We start from the raw sequence: 19,822 nt of genomic DNA on the forward strand, positions 1-19,822 counted from the left end.
GTGTTTGTCAGCGTGTAACTGTAAACAACATATGGTGGTGTAATATATTTAGGTTGTGGATGAACCACAGTCATGTGGAGAAGAGCTCCTTCAAGTGGCCACTGGCTGCACCTTCACAACAGCTGCTGTAGTAGTACACAGTCTCATTTCCTGTGAGCAGTGACAGGGCTGATCTCCTCTCCTTTAATACCCAATATAATTAGGAAGCATACTGAGTCATTTCAAGCACTTAGCTTTATCCCTTTAGAACAGGGCCCCACTCACCACATGCTACAGAGAAGACAATTTCACATGTTTTCTTGACGTGCTTTTTAAATAATTAGGGAAAACCAGAAAGGACAATAGGGCCTGCTATTATTTATTAAGAAGATTAACTTATTGAATCACATTTAAAAAATATGTTTTAGGCATTTTGGATCATAAACAATCAGTTAACATGACTTGCATCTAGATAATTTGATGATGGATTAACCAATTCAAAAATAAATAAATGATAAGGCTCATATCTATAAGCAACAGGGTTATGTAGATGGCAGGCAAGAAAAATATTTAATTCCTTTGTAAATTAAATGTAAGACTTTTTTTAAATTCCTGGATTTAAACAGAAAACTGAAAATGATAATCAACGTATCAAAAATTCACTAGTAGCAGTTTCTCAAATATGAACAAGGAACATTAATTATAGGTTTCAGTTTTTATATCAGAATAAAACAGACTTACCTATGGTTTTCTGTGTTAGTTATTTTATACAGAAAAATGTAAACAATTTAAAAACAAAGAAAAAAATATACAGTAACATGTATTAAATAAAAGTCATATAATATATAGAATATAAGCTTAATTTGAGACCTAAATCCCTTTTTATAAGACAAGACTACAAGATGGAGGAGTCGACATACTAGCTGATGCAAATTCTCAATATATTTGTGATTAACCAAATCACATAGATCCAAAGGATACGCAGTTAAACCTACTACTTGGCAGCTGCTAAGTTGGTGATTATACAAGTAGGAATTACTACGTATATTCAGGTGGAACCGTGATATAAAAACAAATAATCTGAATTAATATCCACCCCAACTGGTTTTCTACAGTTGTTTGGACATTGTGAGGGTGAGATAGGGGTTAAATTACAGCATGTCAGTCTTAAAATAATAAAATAATAAAGATAAAACTTTATTGATGTAGCACTTTCCAAAAACAAGTTTACAATGGGCTTCACAAACAAAGACAAATTACACACATAAAAAGACCTAAGAGATCTAGGTAAGACATTTCATAAAATATAATAATTGATTTAAATAAATAGATGGATCCTATGTTTATGTTGTATAAGTTAACTGCCGTGATATGAAAGACACCAGAACTACTACAAGTATCTGCTAATCTGACAATACAGATATTTGAAGTATAAGGTGATTGAAAGACATGAGAACCGCCCAACAAACATTTACAGATAAATAACTAAAGCTTTACAAAGTTGTACATTACACTAACACGGCCTGTAAAATAATTGTGCAGCAGATATAAGTATATTTAAAACAAAAAAAGTGAAAACCGTGCCAGAATAAAACAGGAGCTATGATATGAAACGGAGATGAACCCAGGCAGGGATGTGAACATTAATCATCCGCAGCTTCTGGATCACAGCCCCGTGTAACAAGTGCATGTGTGACCCGAGCTGTGTTGTGGAGACAATGCCCTCCTGTGGTATCTGCTCTGCCTCTTATCTGCCCTTTCCCCTGGTGGCGAGCAGCGGAACTGTCTCCCGCCTACAACCACACACACACACACACACACACTCTGCACTTCTATGTTTGTCAGACTCAAATCCGAGGGAGCGGAGCTAGCCGCCATTTTCTAAGCGTCTCTCCCTAAAACGAGAGAAAAAGCCCCGCGACAAACCGCCCTCCGGACGCCCTCCTGCCCACCGAGACCCGGGTTTTTTTCGTGCGGGACGGTCGCGGGATCGCCCGCAGTCGAAGCGACGCGGAGGAGATCGGACCTTTTCTCGGCCTTGTCTTATATTCGCGGTGGCGGCGGCGAGGCGAAGCTAGCAGCCGAGGAGGTGGAGATGGTCGATTCGCCCATTGCCTGAATCCGGAACGAGCCCGAGCGGCCGTGAGAACCGGGCCGCGGCGCCTCTTTTTGGATTAATTCATGGCGGATTGATCGAATCCGAAACGCGTGTTTTTCTCCCTCGCACCCTTTTGGTGTATTTTTTTGTTTCTCCACGAACTGCGGGGGATTGTTGCCGAAATTCCCTCGGATAGTGCAACCTCGTCACGTGGTAGGTTCCTCCTTTTTCTTTGTTAGCGAGCTAGCTCCTCCGGCAGCGTCTACTCCCAACTTGTGCGCCCCGGACACATCTGCATTCACAGCACCCGGGCTCGGTTCGGCTCCGGGCGGCGAGCCGGAGCAGCACCGGGGGAGCACCGGGTACATTTACAACAACACAGCGCCTCTGTTTATCCCCTGGTCTCATTGCAATGCAACCCCACGTCTCCGCTCTGCAACAGCGGTGTTAGGAACAACTTGTGCGGGGAGGTGTCATGTTATTGTGGCTCCGGTGGAACCGCACAGCCCCGGAGGTTAGCCCCGCGTGGTACCGCGGCTTTTAACGCATAATAATACACATCAATGTGGGCGTTATTGACTTAACACGATGAGGCGAGCGTGTGTTACGTAGCCAGCCACTCAAAATGTTTACGTGCTCCCAGCGAGCTTTGCGCAGGAGGCGATTTGAGCAGTTTTTAGCAAACGGGCATTGCACAAGGGAGATAGTGAAACCGAAGCCCCACAGGAGCAGGGCTGCCGGGGGAGCCACTGCAGTCCGCTCGCGGGAGATCACGCTATCGCTCCAGCAGGTTGTGTTTCTTGCATCAGCAGCTTTCCGACGCTAACGTGAGCCAGCAGCGAAGCGCATTAATTTGCACGCAGTGTTTAAAGAGAGTCCGAGGTTAACGAGGTTTCTCCCCCGCTTGCTTCATGGCCGTGGTGGCTCGGTGCTTGTTGTTTTTCTCCGTCCCTGCGATGCGAGCACACGGATCCACGTCGGGTTGATTTCCGCTGAAGCCTCAGAGAATTAAATAACGTGATCTCGCTCGAACGCGCCCTGCACACAAACCGCTCGCTGGTGTGTTTGCACATGTTTTTGTAAACATTAGGAAGACATTTTGGGGATTGCGTTATGGCCGGATAACGTGTGATGTGGACGGGTTTGTCGCATCTCTGCCCAGGCGGGTTATTTATACTAATGCCCTCGTGAGTACGAACTATTCCTACGCGTTGGCTCGGTTCCTTTGATCCAGTGCGCACATATCTGCCTGTGTGCAGAGGAACGGGCGTTTTTGAGTTATATGAATCTCATTGCATAATCTTCCTCGGAAATACCAACATGGCGTAGTGCGCGCTGACTAGAAACTGCGGTGAAATACTGAGCCTCCATTCATGTGACCCTGCAGACGATACGCGGGGATGCAGCTCCCTTTTATCTCATTTGAAGGGAGGCGTCTGAAGAAAAGTTACATCTGAATATGATGCAGCAGATCAATCTGAATAACGTGACTATTGAAATCATGCTCCATCCTGACCACGTTGTTCCCTTCATGCATTCAGCTGGAGGATAATATTTTGGGGGAATAGGAGACGATGTGTACGTTGAGCAGAAATCCACTCAGGAACCCAGTCAGGATGACATCATGTGCTTTGGACTAATGCTGAGGCCTAAATCCACCTACTTACTGGTGGAGGAGCAAGGCTGCACACTGGTTCACCAGGGCACATGTAGGCCAGTGGGGTTCGGCAATCTGCATTTGGTTTTTCCTGTTTCTCGCTTCCTTCAGAAATGAAATCCAAGGCTTATTCATTAAAGAAGAGCCTTGTCAGTAAATGACAATGAGGGCTTGTTCACACACACATGGGTGTAGTGGGAATTATTTATTAGCATGGCCCTTTCTGCTCAGATGTCTGCTGTTACTCGCATGTATCTGGTTTGTGTTCCCTTCCCAAGGTCGGTGCATATCGTTAGATCTGTTTGGTATTTATTTAAATCTTCAGAGAGGCCTTGTGTGATTACAGCAAACCAGATTTTTTTGCAGGAGCTAAAATGGCCATTTCATTCACCTGAATGTTTCTCCTGGTTCCTTCTTTATTGGATCATTTTTAGCAACACTCAGCCAGCAGGTCAGCAAAATGTCAATGAGTCACCCGCTCATTCGATTAGGCCTTTAACCAGATTAGTTGTGGACCTTCACTCGGTTTGTGTTTGAGTCGGTGGGTTGGACTGATTATTAATCAGTGGTATTATAGCATTTCCAATGATTTTATTTGGTGCAGAACGTTTGAGAAGTGGTACTTTCATTGGGTGGTGGTTAGTAGTTTTCCACCCACTCTAAAGGCTTACAGAACCTGTATTGCAAGTATTACACCCGTATCTTCTATTACATATAGGAATACCTGCCTTCATTTGACTTTGCACTCAGGATATGATATTTAATATGGGGAAACATAGATGTTTTCTTGTGGTTTAAAATGTCTTAGTCCTTCAGCCTTTGAACTGTTTTTCAGGATATCAAGTTTACATGAATACAAATTAGACTTTTGCACGAATTGAATTGAATTAGTTTATTTTGTGTTTGTCTTCATTCCTGTTCCAGATTGTAAATGTTACTTGTAAATTGTTGATTGGATAATATCTCTACCTTAAATCCTCCCAGACCAACACAGACCAGAATTTGATGCAGTAGAAATGGCACGTATGCTTCGGTGCCTGAGTTTATGGAACCAATGTTTTTAACTTTTTCCATTCTTGTCTCCCCTCTGCTCCGGTCTTTCTTTGTCTCGTCCAGGCTGTCCTCAGGTGGGGCAGTAAGCGGGTGGTGTGGAGCAGGCCGAGGTGCCCGTCCCTCTGCACTGCATGGCTGCGATGGCGCCCGCTCTCACCGACGCCCCAGCCGAAGCTCACCACATCCGCTTCAAACTGGCTGCCCCATCCTCAAGTCTCTCACCGGCCAGTGCAGAGAACAACGGTAACGCCAGCAACATCCTCATCCACAGCAGCGGCCCGGCTAAGTGCAAGGCCTCCCCCGAAGAGTGTCCTCTTGACTTTTGTGGCGGCGACCAGGAACAGCAGCAGCAGCAGCCCCAAGCAGACTCCGTGGCCCAGGCCTCGGCCCTGGGCAAACTCCAGCCTCTGGTGGCTTCTTATCGATGCTCTGATGTGACACCTGTCCCTTCAACTAAGGAGACGATCAAGCTGCAAGGGGTCCTCATCAAACAGTCTGTGTTGAAAAGCCACAGAATACTGCCCACGTCCCTGCTCAACGGCGGAGGAGACTTCCTGTGTAGGAAGAGGCAGGCGATTGAACTCTCTGGCAGCCAGCTCAAAAGCCTCATGAGTGGCAGCACTAACGGAGGTGGCCAGCCCATGGCACCTGTCAACGGCCTGGCCAAAAAGCTGGCCACTATGTCCGGGTCTGGCTGTGTCATGGCAGTGAACGGTGACAAACCCACTGCCACCACAGACTCTCAGTCCCAGAACCTGCCCTTGGACTCGGAGACCTTATCAGGGCACATCCCGGTAAAAGGAACCTTTAAACAGAAGCATTCCTCTGGGGTTTCTCAAAATACAGATGGAAAACACTTCGAACCCTCAGTGCTTCAGTCTCGTGCACTTCCCCCCTTTACTCACGACAACCCCAACCCTAATGAACAGGTGAATTTAGAGGAGGCTGATTCACACACGTCCACCAGTCAGCCGCAGGGCTCAGATAGGGAGAAACCAGGTAGCAGCCTGCAGGGATCCCCATCTTGCACACCCGCACCACAGCCTCCTCTCCCCTGTAGTTCTTCCTCGGACAGCCTTGACTCTCACGTTCGGGAGCGCACACTTCTCAACAACAGCCGCCAGGCTGAGATTGAGAGCCGGCTAAGACGTCTGCGCAAACGTCTTCAGGTGGTACAGGCCAAGCAGGTGGAGCGGCATATTCAACAGCAGCTCGGCGGCTTCTTGGACTCGGCTCTCAACCGGCTACTGGCTGGGAACCGCAAGGCGGAGACGGCGACCCCTACAGCCACATGGAGGACTGGACGCCATTCTTCCTCTAACAACAGAGACGGACTCAGTCGCTTCCTGAAGGGTGGCTCCATGCCCTTGGAGCTGGAGAGGCTGTACCTGAGTGGGTCAGCCAACCTACATTCAGCAGAAAGCGCCTTTGACTCAGATGTGACAGAAAGTAGCTCTGGAGGGGACTCTGACCTGGAGGAGGAGGAGCTGGCCAGAGTGGACATTGATCAGCGTCATGTCAAAATGTAAGTACAACTTCTAACCCACTTACGCATCACACGTATTTATATCTGTACATAAGTGACTGTGCAGCGCTGAATGGTTCACAGCTGAAGCTGAATGTTGAAAGCAGCATTTATATGAAAAAAGTTTCATATAAAATCTCTCCAATAGGATTTATTAATAACCGTCTCTATTGACCTGTTACCTCACACTCGAGTGCCTCCCATTACTCTCGCATTTCCATGTTACCTGCAGTTCTTCAACTGCCCGGTGAAAGTCCCTGTACTTCCAGGCCCTGTGATATGCTACTTTGGCCTAGCAGGTGCTAATGACAATTATAACTGCCTCAGTAGTGGATGGGTCAAACTCCAGGGAGGGGAAGAGATACCGTTCACCCAGAGTGCATGTGTAGTTGTGTGGGCGGTCTCATCCTGTGGAGAACACTCGAGCTGGAATGGACAGAAAGTGAAGAGCTATCTGGTCACACAGCGCTTCCTCCTGAGAGAACCTGAAACTGAACGTTCTGTTTATCTGTAGAGCAAACGAGTGAGCGCCCACAGAGCTGGAGAATGTTTTTGATTTGAACTGAAACCGAGAAGAAACAGAGTTGGGGGGGGGGGGGGGGGGGGGGAGGTGGTGGTGGTTTTGCAGAAGATGTGGGTTTTTATGTTTTCACATGCTTCCTGATGTGATGTCGGCTTCACCTCAGCAGGGGCCTGCAAATGTATTCCATGGGAAGTTCACATCAGAGTACACGTTTCTGTGTCATTAGTGTTGGGAAGGAGGGGAAAAAATCCAGCAGCTGGGTCGGCAGCGTTAATGGAATTACTGAGCTGTGTAGGATCGGGTAGATTATTAACAAGGAAGCGAACACAGGTTTTTATTGTCTTTACTGTGTTGACTTTAGACCCTTGACCTAAATATCTTCATAACTCAACAGGAAGCCGGTGTGTGTTGCATATATGATTCTTAAATAGAAAAAAGGCTTGTAATGCATTCATACTTGTTCATGTCGAGAAAACATTTCAGTAATAGCATAATCATATGGAGCAGGGACAGTGGGCTACGTGTGTGTGTCCTGAGAGAGAAGGAGGATAATGACATCATGAGTAGTTTATGTAAACAGATTAATTTTATCAGTAAATTTCCGTTTTGATTATAATTTCAGATCTTTTGTAAAAACCTGAATATTGTCTGCTTTGAAAAATAAGTAACAATACAATAAACCGCTTAGTGCTTTGTGTTCAGTTGCACCCCAGCTGTTATGTATAATGTTAAGATATAGACGTGAATACATAAAGCAGGAAGTATAGAAGGAAGTTTGTTAACCCAGAAAGGAAATCTTATTCCTTATAGAAAACACTATCCGCCCTGGCAGCTGGTCATTATACTGCAGCATAGCTTGAAGTATGCAGTTAGTCAGTTTATGATGCTTCTGAATTCCCTTGTGTGATTCTTCCCTGTTGTATATTCATAAACCAGTAAATCTTCACATCAAAGTTATGTCAAAACATATTTTCCATAATTTAGTAATTCAATATTTATAGAGGCACTTGGACATTATGACCAGGGATGACATTATTGTTTTTTTCTGTCCTTGTGTGATGCAAACACCTTGACGAGTGAGGCTGTCTTCAAATTTGTGAAGGATGGAAAATAAATCAAACACACCCTTCCATGCACTCCTCCCTACACCGTGTGTTCAGGAAGCGACTGACATCACCAGCGTCTGTTACTCACAGCCAATGGAAGTCACATGGTTTGTTTAAACTGTTCATATTTGAGTTAATCTCAATACAACGAGGCACCGTGAATCATTCAGTATCTCAACATTAGACGGTTAACTTGTGTTAGCTTTGGCTCAGTGCAGCAGCTGAAACAGAAAAGTCTGAGCTGGCCACCAACACATTGAAGCCCCTGATGATAAAATGTATAAGCAGCTCTTTCTGTGCTGAGCTAACATTTGGAGATGTGTTAACAATGGCTGTGGGGAGGAAGGACGAGTGTTTATTTTGTCAGTATTTTTAGATTTTTATATTAACATTCGAACTGGACACCAAGGCCTCAGAAGTGATCGTAGCTCCAGCTGAGGCTAAGTGTTTCACAATGGGGCTAACATTAGACTGCTACATGAGACGACTGGTGGCACCTTCACTAAGACTGTTTTGAGTAACTTCTGACGCTGTTTACGTTTTACAGTCCAGTTGTGCTGTAATGAGCAGGTTTACAGGAGGAGTGAACTTTAATCTGACCTCACATCAGTGAAGAATCGAGATCTGGTGTCCACTCAGTTCTCAGAGAAGAGCGTCCATCTTCTCTTGAGCTGCAACTTGATTCGATGCTTCAGTGACGGTACCTTCTGAAAACCTAATTATGACTATTTGAATAACGTAACATTTGATTTTAACATGTATTATGTAATCAGTTGGAGTTAGTGGTCGATTTTATTACATGAAAAGTGCCGCCCTGCTCTTTATTATATTAAGATGAATAGTTTAATCAGAAAGAAAGTGAAACATCTAGAGGAGCTTTGTGAATAAAGTAGGTACTTTGTACAGTCACTAAATATACTTAAAATACTATGGCGTCAAGTTAATATGTATTTGTATTTGTTACTGAGATTTGTCAGATGGTCACTTGCATTAAGGTTATAATTCTCATGACATTAGCAGTAGTTATAAATATCATGGTGTTGTTAAAAACACACAGATATATTTGTCATTATGAATGTGGCTGAGATGAAGGATTTATATTGTGAGCTTTTAAATGAACACTAGATAATCACGTCTAAAGCGATAATGCCAGACTGAGAAAAATGAGGTTAAACGCTGCATTAATGGAAGGTCATCAAGGTGTCACTGAACAGAGGATTTATTTATACTTCCCTGTGATATTAACAATTTCTACTCACGGTGATTGTTCACATTGTCTCAGTATATTTACGTTCTGATGAAAATCAAACGGCTCTGGTTGGTTGCTGAGGTGAAGTAGACCAATCACGATTCTTCATGCTGCAGTGCCTAGTTTACAGAAAGCATCGGAAAGACGCTGACGTAATATTCTGATTTTACAGCAGGGTTGGGCAGCTCAATACAATGGAAACTTGATTCCTCACCCGCTCATCGGTTACTGCTGCCTCACAGGCTTTGTCTAACATTTTGAAATCTCCTAGTTTTCCAACAAATCTCCTCGTCTGCTTCTGTCTGCGCAGAAGTTTCTTTGTTATATCAAACATGATACTTCACCCTGAGAACTCCACCGTCATATACATTTCAGAAAGCAAAAAAAATAGATTTCCATGATTTCATGGACAAAGGTGAAGCTAATGTCCGTCCTTTGACTTCAGCGTGTTCATTAACTGTTTTATTTTCAGAGTAAAGTTCTAATTTCATCGTGCATCTATTAGTAAATGATGTGTGGTTAAATTAATTACTGAGGTACTTACTGAGGATTTCTGCTCAGCAGCTAATTTTGGCTTCCTTCTGTGCATATCGCTGACCCTAAATGTTCCTCGTCTATAACACCATATAAACGTGTCAGTAAGATTAGAATTAATTTGAAACTAGATCAGGGGAAGAACCACAGATTAATCAGTTTTTATCAAATCTGTGCCTTCCCTGCAGATAATTTGCTCAGTGTCCTTTTCCACCCATAAACATATCCCAGACATGAGAACACTTTAACAGCCAGTCCAATCACGTTTCATAAGAACGAGCTCGATGATGGATGAACAGGGAAACTACGAAATTCAAACCTATATGAACAAACGTGGAGCAAATTAAGTTCTTATAAAAGCACGTTGTGGAGTTTTTCTTTCACTGTAACAAAAGCACCCGTTGATAGGTTTGTTTGCAGATGTCTAAAGACTCTCTGTACACAACACAGCGTTAGAAATATATAACTACATCCGTAATGCTCCATATGCAGCCGTCAGATGTTCACTCCACACTCCTCCGTCCCTCATCCAGTTGAGAACTGGTTTTCAGCTCCCAACCCTACAGAGGAAAACACCTACAGCATGTAAGGGTGTGTGCAGGGTTCTAAGTTAACAGCCGGCCGTAGAAAGTCAACAATACATTAAACTGTTACGCACTAGGTCCTAAATGTGTTGAGGTAGGGCTTAATTATGTTAACGCAGATTTCAGTCGCATCTTAAAAGCTCTTTAGTTTATAAGAGAACGTTTTAATGAATCGTTTTCAGTGTCTCCTTGTGTTGTAGTTCTGTCACAACAATACAGATATTAACACACTGTCATAAATCTACACATAAGACCAGTAGGGTCCAAAGATTGGTCAGAATTGATGTTTATACACTCTGCTTGTCTGTGGGAAAGACTGGATACCTGCTGTCTCTGTAGTTTGTGGAATAACGTGGCGTTTCAGGGTTTATTCTATAACTACTACTCCACCTTATTCTCTATTGTAGGCCAGTGTACATAATTCTTGGGCTTGGATATTCTTTCATATCCGTCGTACTTGACGTAGGTCCGGACTTTTATTCATTATGGTTTAAAAGATCTTGTTGGTACCTGTAGAAATCCTCTGTGTGTGAATGTATGTGCAAATAACCATAATGTCACATTATCACAACTGACAGTTTGTCTCAGTTAGCAATTAACGGCTTTACGGCACCTCACCAGTAAACACCACAGACAATGTGATGTCTTCTTCAGGCGGCAGCACCTCAATTATTTAACGTCAGCTGCATTGACAGCCGTGTGGAAAATAACCTATTTGAGCTGCTTGTTTGGATGCAGTGCTTCGCTTGCAACTAATCCTGTCGTCCCTGTCTATAGAGTAGACGTGGTTTCCCGTATCTTAGAGGATTGGGGGCCAGCCAACATCTGTTGCTCTGCTTGTACTGCAGGGCCTTTGTGTGCCTGTCTGTGAATGTGACGTCCATGCCGGCCTCTACCAAGGTGTGGGAACTGCTGCCTTCAGAAAACCCAACGTGAATGTACATGGCTTGAGGCGGCAGATGCACCGGAGCTGGACGTTCCCGGGCAGTCTGTTGTTGAGGCATGTTGCAGAGAGCACGGCTTGTTCCGTGTTGAGGAGAGAGTGGGCACCGTTTCTGAGGCAACAATAACGCTCATCGGGAAAATCTCAGATCTTACATAATCGCTCCGAGACCAAAACGGAGGCTGAGAATGTCAAATGTTGTCGTCCTGACTCGCGTCAAAGTGTGTGTCCAGGTTGGCTGGCGTTGTGTCTGCAGGGTGACATAACTCCAGATAGCACACGGGTACATGTTGCATGTATGGTCTTTACGCAACAGGAACGTTAAAATGCCTGTCTGCCTCGTGAACTAGGGTAACTAGATAGATGGCTGAGACAACAGCGTTCCTCTCATGCTTATGGCTCAGCATTACTCTGCAGTCTGAGCAGCTTAGATGTGCTTCCCCCCCCTCCTCATTGCTCGGTCTGTGTATGTATGTGAGTGTGTGTATAGGTTTCTGTCCTGTTTGACACATCTGGATGTGTTTAGCTGGGCCCAAGTTCCACAACACGAACCCACAGGCGTTACATAACCCCCCTCTTTTATGTAATGACTGCTGCAGCTCTCCGGCTGAGTTTGCCCTCTCTGGTTTTTCCTGCCCCACACCCTGTCGGCCTGTCGCGCTCACGATCCCGGCTCCTGAGCAGTTTCCTCCTGTAACAGATGTGTTTAACCGGCTGTCCTGTGAAGTTCCAGCCAACTACACTGGCTTGAAGGAATCGAGCCCTCAGCATTTACAGCGTTTCACTCGTATGTGGATAATTCCCAGATCTTGTTTGAGAAATCCCAGACTCGAGGGAGGAAAAATATTGAAATGACAGTTTGATTTTTCACTTCTTGCTATTGAGCATGAATGACGACAGACTGGGTTTGTGTTGATAACATCTGGTTACGTTCCTCTGGCTGTTCTTTGTTGGAGAAGCTCGTGTTTAAGAATATGATCATGAGTTTAATACTGGATAGTGATTTTATCACCTAAACAACATGGCTGCGTTGTACAGTGTTTTGAGCAAGTCTGTTTTCCCACTATAAAAGAATATTTACTCATTCTAATGAGACGGCAACATTTTCTACATAACAATAGTACATGGCCTATTTTGTATAATCTGTATATAAATGCCTCATATTTCTACATTTAGATGATTAAGCTTGAATCATAACTTAAAATTTAGTTTTTTTAAATGTTTGTAAAGATAGTTTGGAGGGTGCAGTGTTGAACCATTGTGGCTGGAAGGATTTGAGAGCTAGCATGTCAGGTTTAACAAAACCCTCTTTATGTGTAATCTGAGCAAAGTATGGTGTTTTTAAATACGGTTATAGTTATAGTTTGTGGCTTATCTGCAAAAACCTGCAGAAACAAGGAAACCAAATCTACAGTTCCAACTATAACTCGGATGTGTTTATCTGAGCGCATTAGATTTTCACCTCCAGAGACGAGCAGCAGTATATGTACATAAACATTTTCTTACAATTATAATTGACCTACAATTTACGATAAACGTATTCGAATTTTGGATTTATATTGATTTAAGTTTTTGATTGCTTGATCGTCATTGCAGAATACCAAGATCAGATTTTGGAATATCGCATTTACTTGTAAGTTGTATATTATGATAAAACCGATGCTTCTCAACCCCATGAGCACATGATGCTGCTGCTGCCTGGTTCCCTGTAGTGGATCAAAGTGATAAATCATATTCTGTTATGTCAGACTCTCGAACAGGAGACTCATATATTCTCAGGTGCTCATTGTACCGAGTGAGGGAACAATGAACAAAAAATGTCACAGCAGATTAATTTGTTTAGTGTAAGATGTTGTGAAGTGTACAGCGTAATTACAGTGATTCTCACAAGCGTCAGACAAATGGAAAGGTAATCTGGTTCCACCCCCCCCCATGTCACAAACAAACACACAGGAGAGGGAGACAGTTAACTGAGAATTAAAACAAATCTGATGGAACCGATTTAAAAACTCACCGGATTCATCCAAATTAATCTTGATGTGATGTTTTCTTCACATGCTGCACAAATCTCAGAGCTTGTAAAAGTATCCACGTATAAATATAGGTTCTCTAAATGTCATGTGACCTGTGTTCATGGTGAGCTTGTAGCAGATATCAGGTGTGGACGTATCGCTTGACTCAGCTGCGAGCTCCCGGCTCAGATGCCTGTCACTGTCTGCGCAGTCGAGTTGGCTCTGAGAGGCTTGGTATGGTATGGGGGGGGGGGGCACCGTGCAACATACCATGCGGTGCATCCAGAGAAGCGCCACAATGGAGAATGTGCTGACAGCCAGAAAACAGTGCGGCTGTAGTGATCGCCGTTGGTGCTTTGTGTGTGGGAGGAGAGGGGGAGGTGAATGTCCTGGTTGGAGGGGGAGAGCGGAGATCCTGGAGTCCGGGAGTGGGGGGGGGGGGATTTCTCAATGCTGCTGACTGACCCCTCCTCCTCCTCCTCCTCCTCCTCTGTGACGATTAAGGTCAGTGGACTTGTAATGGCCTTGGTGTGTTTGTGTTTATTTGAACGTCTGTTTTGAGTCTTCTACATCCCTCTCATTATGAACAACACTATCAGTTTCCTTCTTGTGGGAATCGGACTCTTAAACTGATGAGTTTGTTTAGTTTAATTTATCCAACATGTCAGACTCAGTCCTTGATTATAAAATCCAAAGACGTGAGTTAGGATCCAGGGAGCTCCTTTCTGTTCCTGTTCAGGTTTCCACCCTTTCATGATCAGGTCTCGGTGTCTCCTTTGTTTGACCTTTTCAGACGGCGTCTTTCTTTCTTTGTTCTAAGAGCAAAACACAGATGCTGTCCTGCTTCGGGGTTTTGACAATCTGTACGAGAGCCAGACTGATTCATTAGTTGGCCTATATGAGCCTTTCAGATATAACACAGATTGCATTTATGTTTGCTGATATGAAAAGTTTTATTCTCAGAATAACCTATGCAGGAAAGATGCGTTAATGTTTATCTTCCTAGATTAAGTTCCACATATTTTGCTTTAAACTGTAAAATATCAGGCCTCATTGCATTTCTTTGCTGTGTGGGTCTGATTATGACCTCTCAGAATCATTGTACATTTAAAAAAAATGTATATATGGAATTGGTTCACTCTATGGTAGCAGAGGGGGGGGCTGGTGCATGAAGGTCACTGTGACACACAACAGATTCCAAGTGACGGCTACACAAAGAGGGATTCTCCCATGACAACTGCTGCTGGAACGAGGAGGTCCGACTGTCTGCGTAACAACTTAATCACGATAGCATGAGCCAGTGTGAACTGATCACAGCTACACAACGCAGCAACACAAAGTTATCAATCGCTTATGTTATTATGAGAAGTGTAGAACATTGTCTGGTTCATTATGAAACTGGACGGACACATTTAGAGTATGGCGGGCCACCACAGTCTATATAATTAATGAGAAACACTATGTGTGTGTGTATATATATATATATATATATATATGACAGCCGTTATATCAGTAATAGAGATGTTTTTCTCCACAATATTAATATCCACTCTGGTCAGGTTCTAATATGTAATCTGTCGTCCCGGACATGAAACGTATCCATCTCCTTGATCGTGTCCCACTTCCCCCTGAGGGACAAGTCACCTGGTCCGTCCTCTCTACGTAGATCTGTGGTTTGTCCACAGCTCGGTGAATCACTGCCCTCAGTAATCTGTGCACTCGATGGTGGGACACACTTCCTGCCACCAGTGTTGTTTTGAGAAGAGTCTCCGCAGGGACTCTGATGCAAATGAATTGCCAGAGCATTGATCTGATGCACCAGCTATGGGCGTGTTCAGGAGTGTTGCAGTGGAAGTGAACGTTCACCACACAGTGTACGAACTGTGTGTTTGTGTGTGTGTGTGACTGTGACAGGATTGAGTCGGTGAAACAGCTAAATGAAATGTTATTACCCAGAAAGGCTGCAGCTGTTTCTGCAGCAGTGTCCTTGATGCTGTGTTGCAGAGAATCGGGAATAGGAGCCTCCGTGTTGCAGCCGAGCACAAGAAGGAATCATGACATCTCTCGTTGCACTGATTGGAGGCTGACGTCTGCATCACAGTAACTGAGCTCCACAATAAGACAGGATTCCTGGTTGGATTATTGGTTCTCTCTGTGTCTGCTGCACGGCTTCCTGACCCAGCCCCACCCCCCTCCACCACCCTGTGGCCTGTAGATTGCTTTCAGAGGCCGTCTGTTCCTCTCCAGGCTGCCAGAGCTTCCCAGTGCTGGTCGTCCCTCTTTTACTCCCCTCTTCCTTCTTCCTCCCTCCCTCCCTCCCTCCCTCCCTCCCTCCCTCCCTCCCTCTGAGCACCAGCCTCCGTCAACTTCCTCCATCCTGGTGGAGCTTTGAAAATTGAAAACAGAGACGGGTGTGGGGAGGAGAAAAGTCTCCGAGTGCAAGGTCTATCTTTGTCTGCCATCTGAGTCATTACTTTCATTGTTCAGCCGCGGTCACTGCAGCCCGTATTTTGACCAAACAGCGCCCTCTGTGGCGGCTGCGGCGCGGTGCAGGAGCAGACATTTTCCTCTCATGTCTGCCTTTGAAATGCCCATTCTGTGTGTCATACTGGTAAAATGGAGTTCTCTGCTCCCAGCTGGCGTGCGCTCCGTGACATGGAATACAGTCCGTGAAATGGAAAGCCCCCTTTTTTATTTCTAAACCTCACTTGTGATGAAGACCCTCATCACTCTGGGTGTTTTCGATGAGGGAGCTTTTATGGGGCGTCTGCAGTTGCCATTGCTGGGAGCTTCGGATAACGCTGATTCACTGACCTCTGCAGTCTGACGGAGGAAATGCTCCCAGGCTCAGTAGATTATCTGCTCTAAAGGATCTGAGCCTTTCACTTGATTCTCTCACTGCATTTTATTTTAATAGATGATTCATGACAGACCAGACATTCACCTTTGTGGACTGTGCACTACTTACAACTGACTGATATGTGTGTTTGAGGGAAATTAGATTTTGTTTTACTACTGGTTATTTTGTCACTAAATTGTTGAGTCCTTAAAATGTCAAACGGCAAAAATATGATTAATATCAATATGTCCTCATATTTTACAGGCTGAGAACTACATTTCACCTCACACATTATTTAGTTTGGTAGTTTTGTTGCTGACTGACTGATATTTAAAGCTCTGTGATATATTTAAATCTTCAGGCGTTTCATTGCACCTTGTCATCCAGAATCTCACTCTCACACCCTCTTTGACCCGCAGATGGAAGCGAGCAGAGAGCCGCTACACCGTGGAGAGGGCTGCGATCATCAGCCACTGGAACTGGCTCCAGGCCCACATCTCGGACCTGGAGTACCGCATCCGACAGCAGACCGACATCTACAGACAGATCCGCGCCAGCAAGGTCAGTCCCCATGTTTGAGTCAGTTGCTTTCGTGAGGATCTGGTTATGTTTCTGTTAAATACAGGATTTTAATTTGGCTGTTAAAGTTGTTGCCCTGATGATGAAGAAGCTTCTGTGATGTTCTCTTACACCATGTGGTTTATTCTGTGTGAGGTCTAACACTCGGGTCTCTACTCCGCAGGGCTTGGTAGAGTTGGGAGGCGTTTCCCCGAGCACGGTGCCTGCCGCTGGGATAGAAGTGAAAGCAGAACCTGTCAGTACTCAGGTGAGCAGACTGAAGGTTGACACAGGGATTTATTATCATGTACAACTGGTCATATTCTGTCAAAATATTTGTACCTTTAAAATGTGGAGACATATTAAGTTAAAGGTAAATGATAGTTATCAGGTGGAGATATTCTCAAGTACATCTGTTCATTGTCCTGCTCACTTTATTCATTCAGGCTCGTGATCCTCAGCAAAACGTCCAACTCGTTTGTTCTTGTGAATCAAAGCGTCCGATGGAAATGAAATGTCAAACGGTTTATTTTCATGTGTCCCTCAGTTCTCAGTGAATCAGACAAACGGCTTAAGAGGAATAAACATATTCAGATCCTTCCTAACAGGGAGTCTCTCTCGCTGTAGAGCAGCTGCAGGTGTGGACTCTGATCCTGCTGGATTACGTGTGGATTACAATGTGCTGATGAGACACAGATTCACTTTTTAATACAATATGATTTGGTGTTTCAGCTGAAGCAGGATGTGCTTTAACTGAATGAATCTATAGAGACATGTGGAGCTGGGGTGGATAGAAATGTGGATGAAGTGAAATGTGATCTCCAAATTGTGAGGGCGAGTCTTAAGATAACTGACATCGTGAAGTTGTGCTTATTTGTCTAAAACCTGGTGAAGCAGGAGCTCGGCGCTCTGAGCTGTGATGACACTGCAGAGTGGTTTCCAGGCTCCGGGTGAACAAACCTCACCTGAATAATTCAAGGCCTCGATTCACTTTGTCTGTTCTGGAGTTTCCTTGAATGTCCTGCTGCTGCTCAGCCTGTGCTCCTGCGCCAGTTAACTCGAGGTGTAGTCTCACCGGCTTCTTCTTATCTGCAAACGCAGGACGCTGGTTCAGAACGGCTGGAGCACACGGGCTCCGCCCACATCTCCAACGCAGAGGGCGGCCCGTGGAAAGGTCAGAACGGCCAGCCAGTCAACGGCGTCCTCAGCAGGTAGGACAGCTGACACTGATGAAAACCTCGTTTCACGTTCCCACAGGGGGATGAAGCTGAACCAAGCTTCTATGTACTGAAGAATAAATGAAATAAACTAAATTCTACAGAGCTGCAGGAAATGATAAGTTAAGAGACTGAGACTTTACCTTTAATCCATCTGTAGCTGAGTTTAAATTGAAATTCATATAAATTGTTTGTAAATTTATTATTTTGGATTGTGAAGACGTCATTTAGGATTTTGGGGAAATTTCTGGTATTTTTTGTACATTTCCGCCACTAAACAAAATAACTAATTGATTAAACAAGAAAATAATCTCAAAATGTATTAATACCAAAATAAGGTTTCTGCTGCAGCTCTATTCATCGATAGCTATTAATGCCAACTGGATGTTCTGGTCAAATATTCACCAACGTTTATTTCCAGGATTCACTAATACATTTTGTTGATCTCATTTTCTCTGTTCGGTTGTCAGGATGTCGGAGAGTGTGGAGAACAAGCACCAGCAGCCGTCAGCCTCCGACAGCTCGTGTGTGTCTGCTCGCACACGACCACTCGTCAGCTGTCGGCGACGGCGGCTCATCCAGCCCAACACTGTGCCCAACCTCAACGGCAAGGTGAGGTTCACCGCTCAGAGGCTCGGGAGCCTTATGCTACTCCTCTGTGTCGTAGAATCATCAGTGTTCAATCACACAGGAGTTTGACCTTTAGGAAACTCAGAGGTTGTTCTTTTTTAACGTTTAATTGTGAAATTGAGAACCCGTTGAATGCTTAGTTGCACTTTTAAGAAGTGGACTATTCTTCGACCACGTTGTTTCCAGGCTTCACTCGCTGATTAGTTCCTTCAGTTGTTGCCTCATAGCTGAATAAACAAGAAATCTCTGACTTATTTATGAAAAGTAGGGCATCCCCCCCCCCTACAGTTGCACAACAAGGACGAGTTATCGCCCTTGTGACGACTCACAAGTTTTAGTAGAAGAAAATGGAAACATGAGCTGATGTTCAGGTTTTTTCCTCCACAACTTCAGCGGAGTTCTGTGACTTTCAAGTTTTATTGAGTTCTACTGTCAGACCTTAACACACGAATGCCTTATGCCTCGTGTATTAATAACATCAGATTTTCTCTGCCACATTAACAGGGAGCAGTAGTAACACAAGAAAACTGTTAGAGCAGGAACAACTGTTAGTTTATAGTCTGGGGACAAAACTGACTCTGGACCTGTGATATTTTTGTCTGTGTAATTACGTCCCCCGGGGAAGTTAAGTCCTCGTCCCTGTCCTCGTGTTTCTGGGTTTGTATGTTTGTTTGTAAGCAGCGTCACACAAAATAACACAGTGTTAAAGAAAAAGCCATTAAAGATAATTCCATCTACAGATTTTTCTTGGCCCAGGTCCCAACATGCTTCCAGGTTTCACTGGTTTTAGTTAAATCCTGCTGACATGTGTGAATAATCCAGTTCTGTCACCAGTGGCTTCAAACAGGGAAATGGGTTCTAGGGCGACTAACCCCTGTGATTTATTAACTAGTAGAAATATTCTTCATTGTACTAAATAGTACACCGCTGAATACTGACAGCTCGGTCTGACATGGTCTATAACCCGTCTCTGATGCCCCTGCAGGCCCCGAGAAGCAGCTGCATCCAGTGTAACTGCCGCGTTAACTCCAGCTGTGTGATGTGTGGTGGCTGGCCCACCCCCAGAGAAGACCCTCAGTATGAGCTGCCCACCCTGGAGCGCCTGTCAAGGCTGGATCTTGGCGTCCACCCCATCCTCTCCTTTCCTGACGGTCAGTGCCGGGCTCCTCGCTCAAAGTCTTGCTCAGTTTACGGAGTCGTTTCCTCCTTCTCGTCCAGAGGGGAAGACGGACAGGGAGGGGCCGCGGAGACAATTCTCTCTCCAGGAAGTTCTAAGAGAACTTGTTCAGTCTTTTCTGTTTGTCAGGGGGATTGT

General features: G+C 44.6%; 1 protein-coding gene across 2 annotated transcripts in view; it reads left to right on the forward strand.

Moving 5' to 3' along the window:
- The window catches only part of kansl1a (KAT8 regulatory NSL complex subunit 1a), a 29,145-nt gene that overhangs the window by 2,574 nt on the left and 6,749 nt on the right, over window positions 1-19,822 (forward strand). For both annotated transcript variants that reach the window (XM_053414466.1, XM_053414465.1), the window contains exons 3-8: window positions 4,851-6,312; window positions 16,522-16,663; window positions 16,845-16,928; window positions 17,762-17,871; window positions 18,348-18,489; window positions 19,493-19,658. In XM_053414466.1, the coding sequence (XP_053270441.1) occupies window positions 4,919-6,312; window positions 16,522-16,663; window positions 16,845-16,928; window positions 17,762-17,871; window positions 18,348-18,489; window positions 19,493-19,658 (2,038 nt within the window). In that variant the 5' untranslated portion in view covers window positions 4,851-4,918. The remainder of the gene's footprint in view (window positions 1-4,850; window positions 6,313-16,521; window positions 16,664-16,844; window positions 16,929-17,761; window positions 17,872-18,347; window positions 18,490-19,492; window positions 19,659-19,822) is intronic.

Source organism: Pleuronectes platessa, chromosome 21, assembly GCF_947347685.1.
Source record: "Pleuronectes platessa chromosome 21, fPlePla1.1, whole genome shotgun sequence".
Lineage (NCBI taxonomy): Eukaryota > Metazoa > Chordata > Actinopteri > Pleuronectiformes > Pleuronectidae > Pleuronectes > Pleuronectes platessa.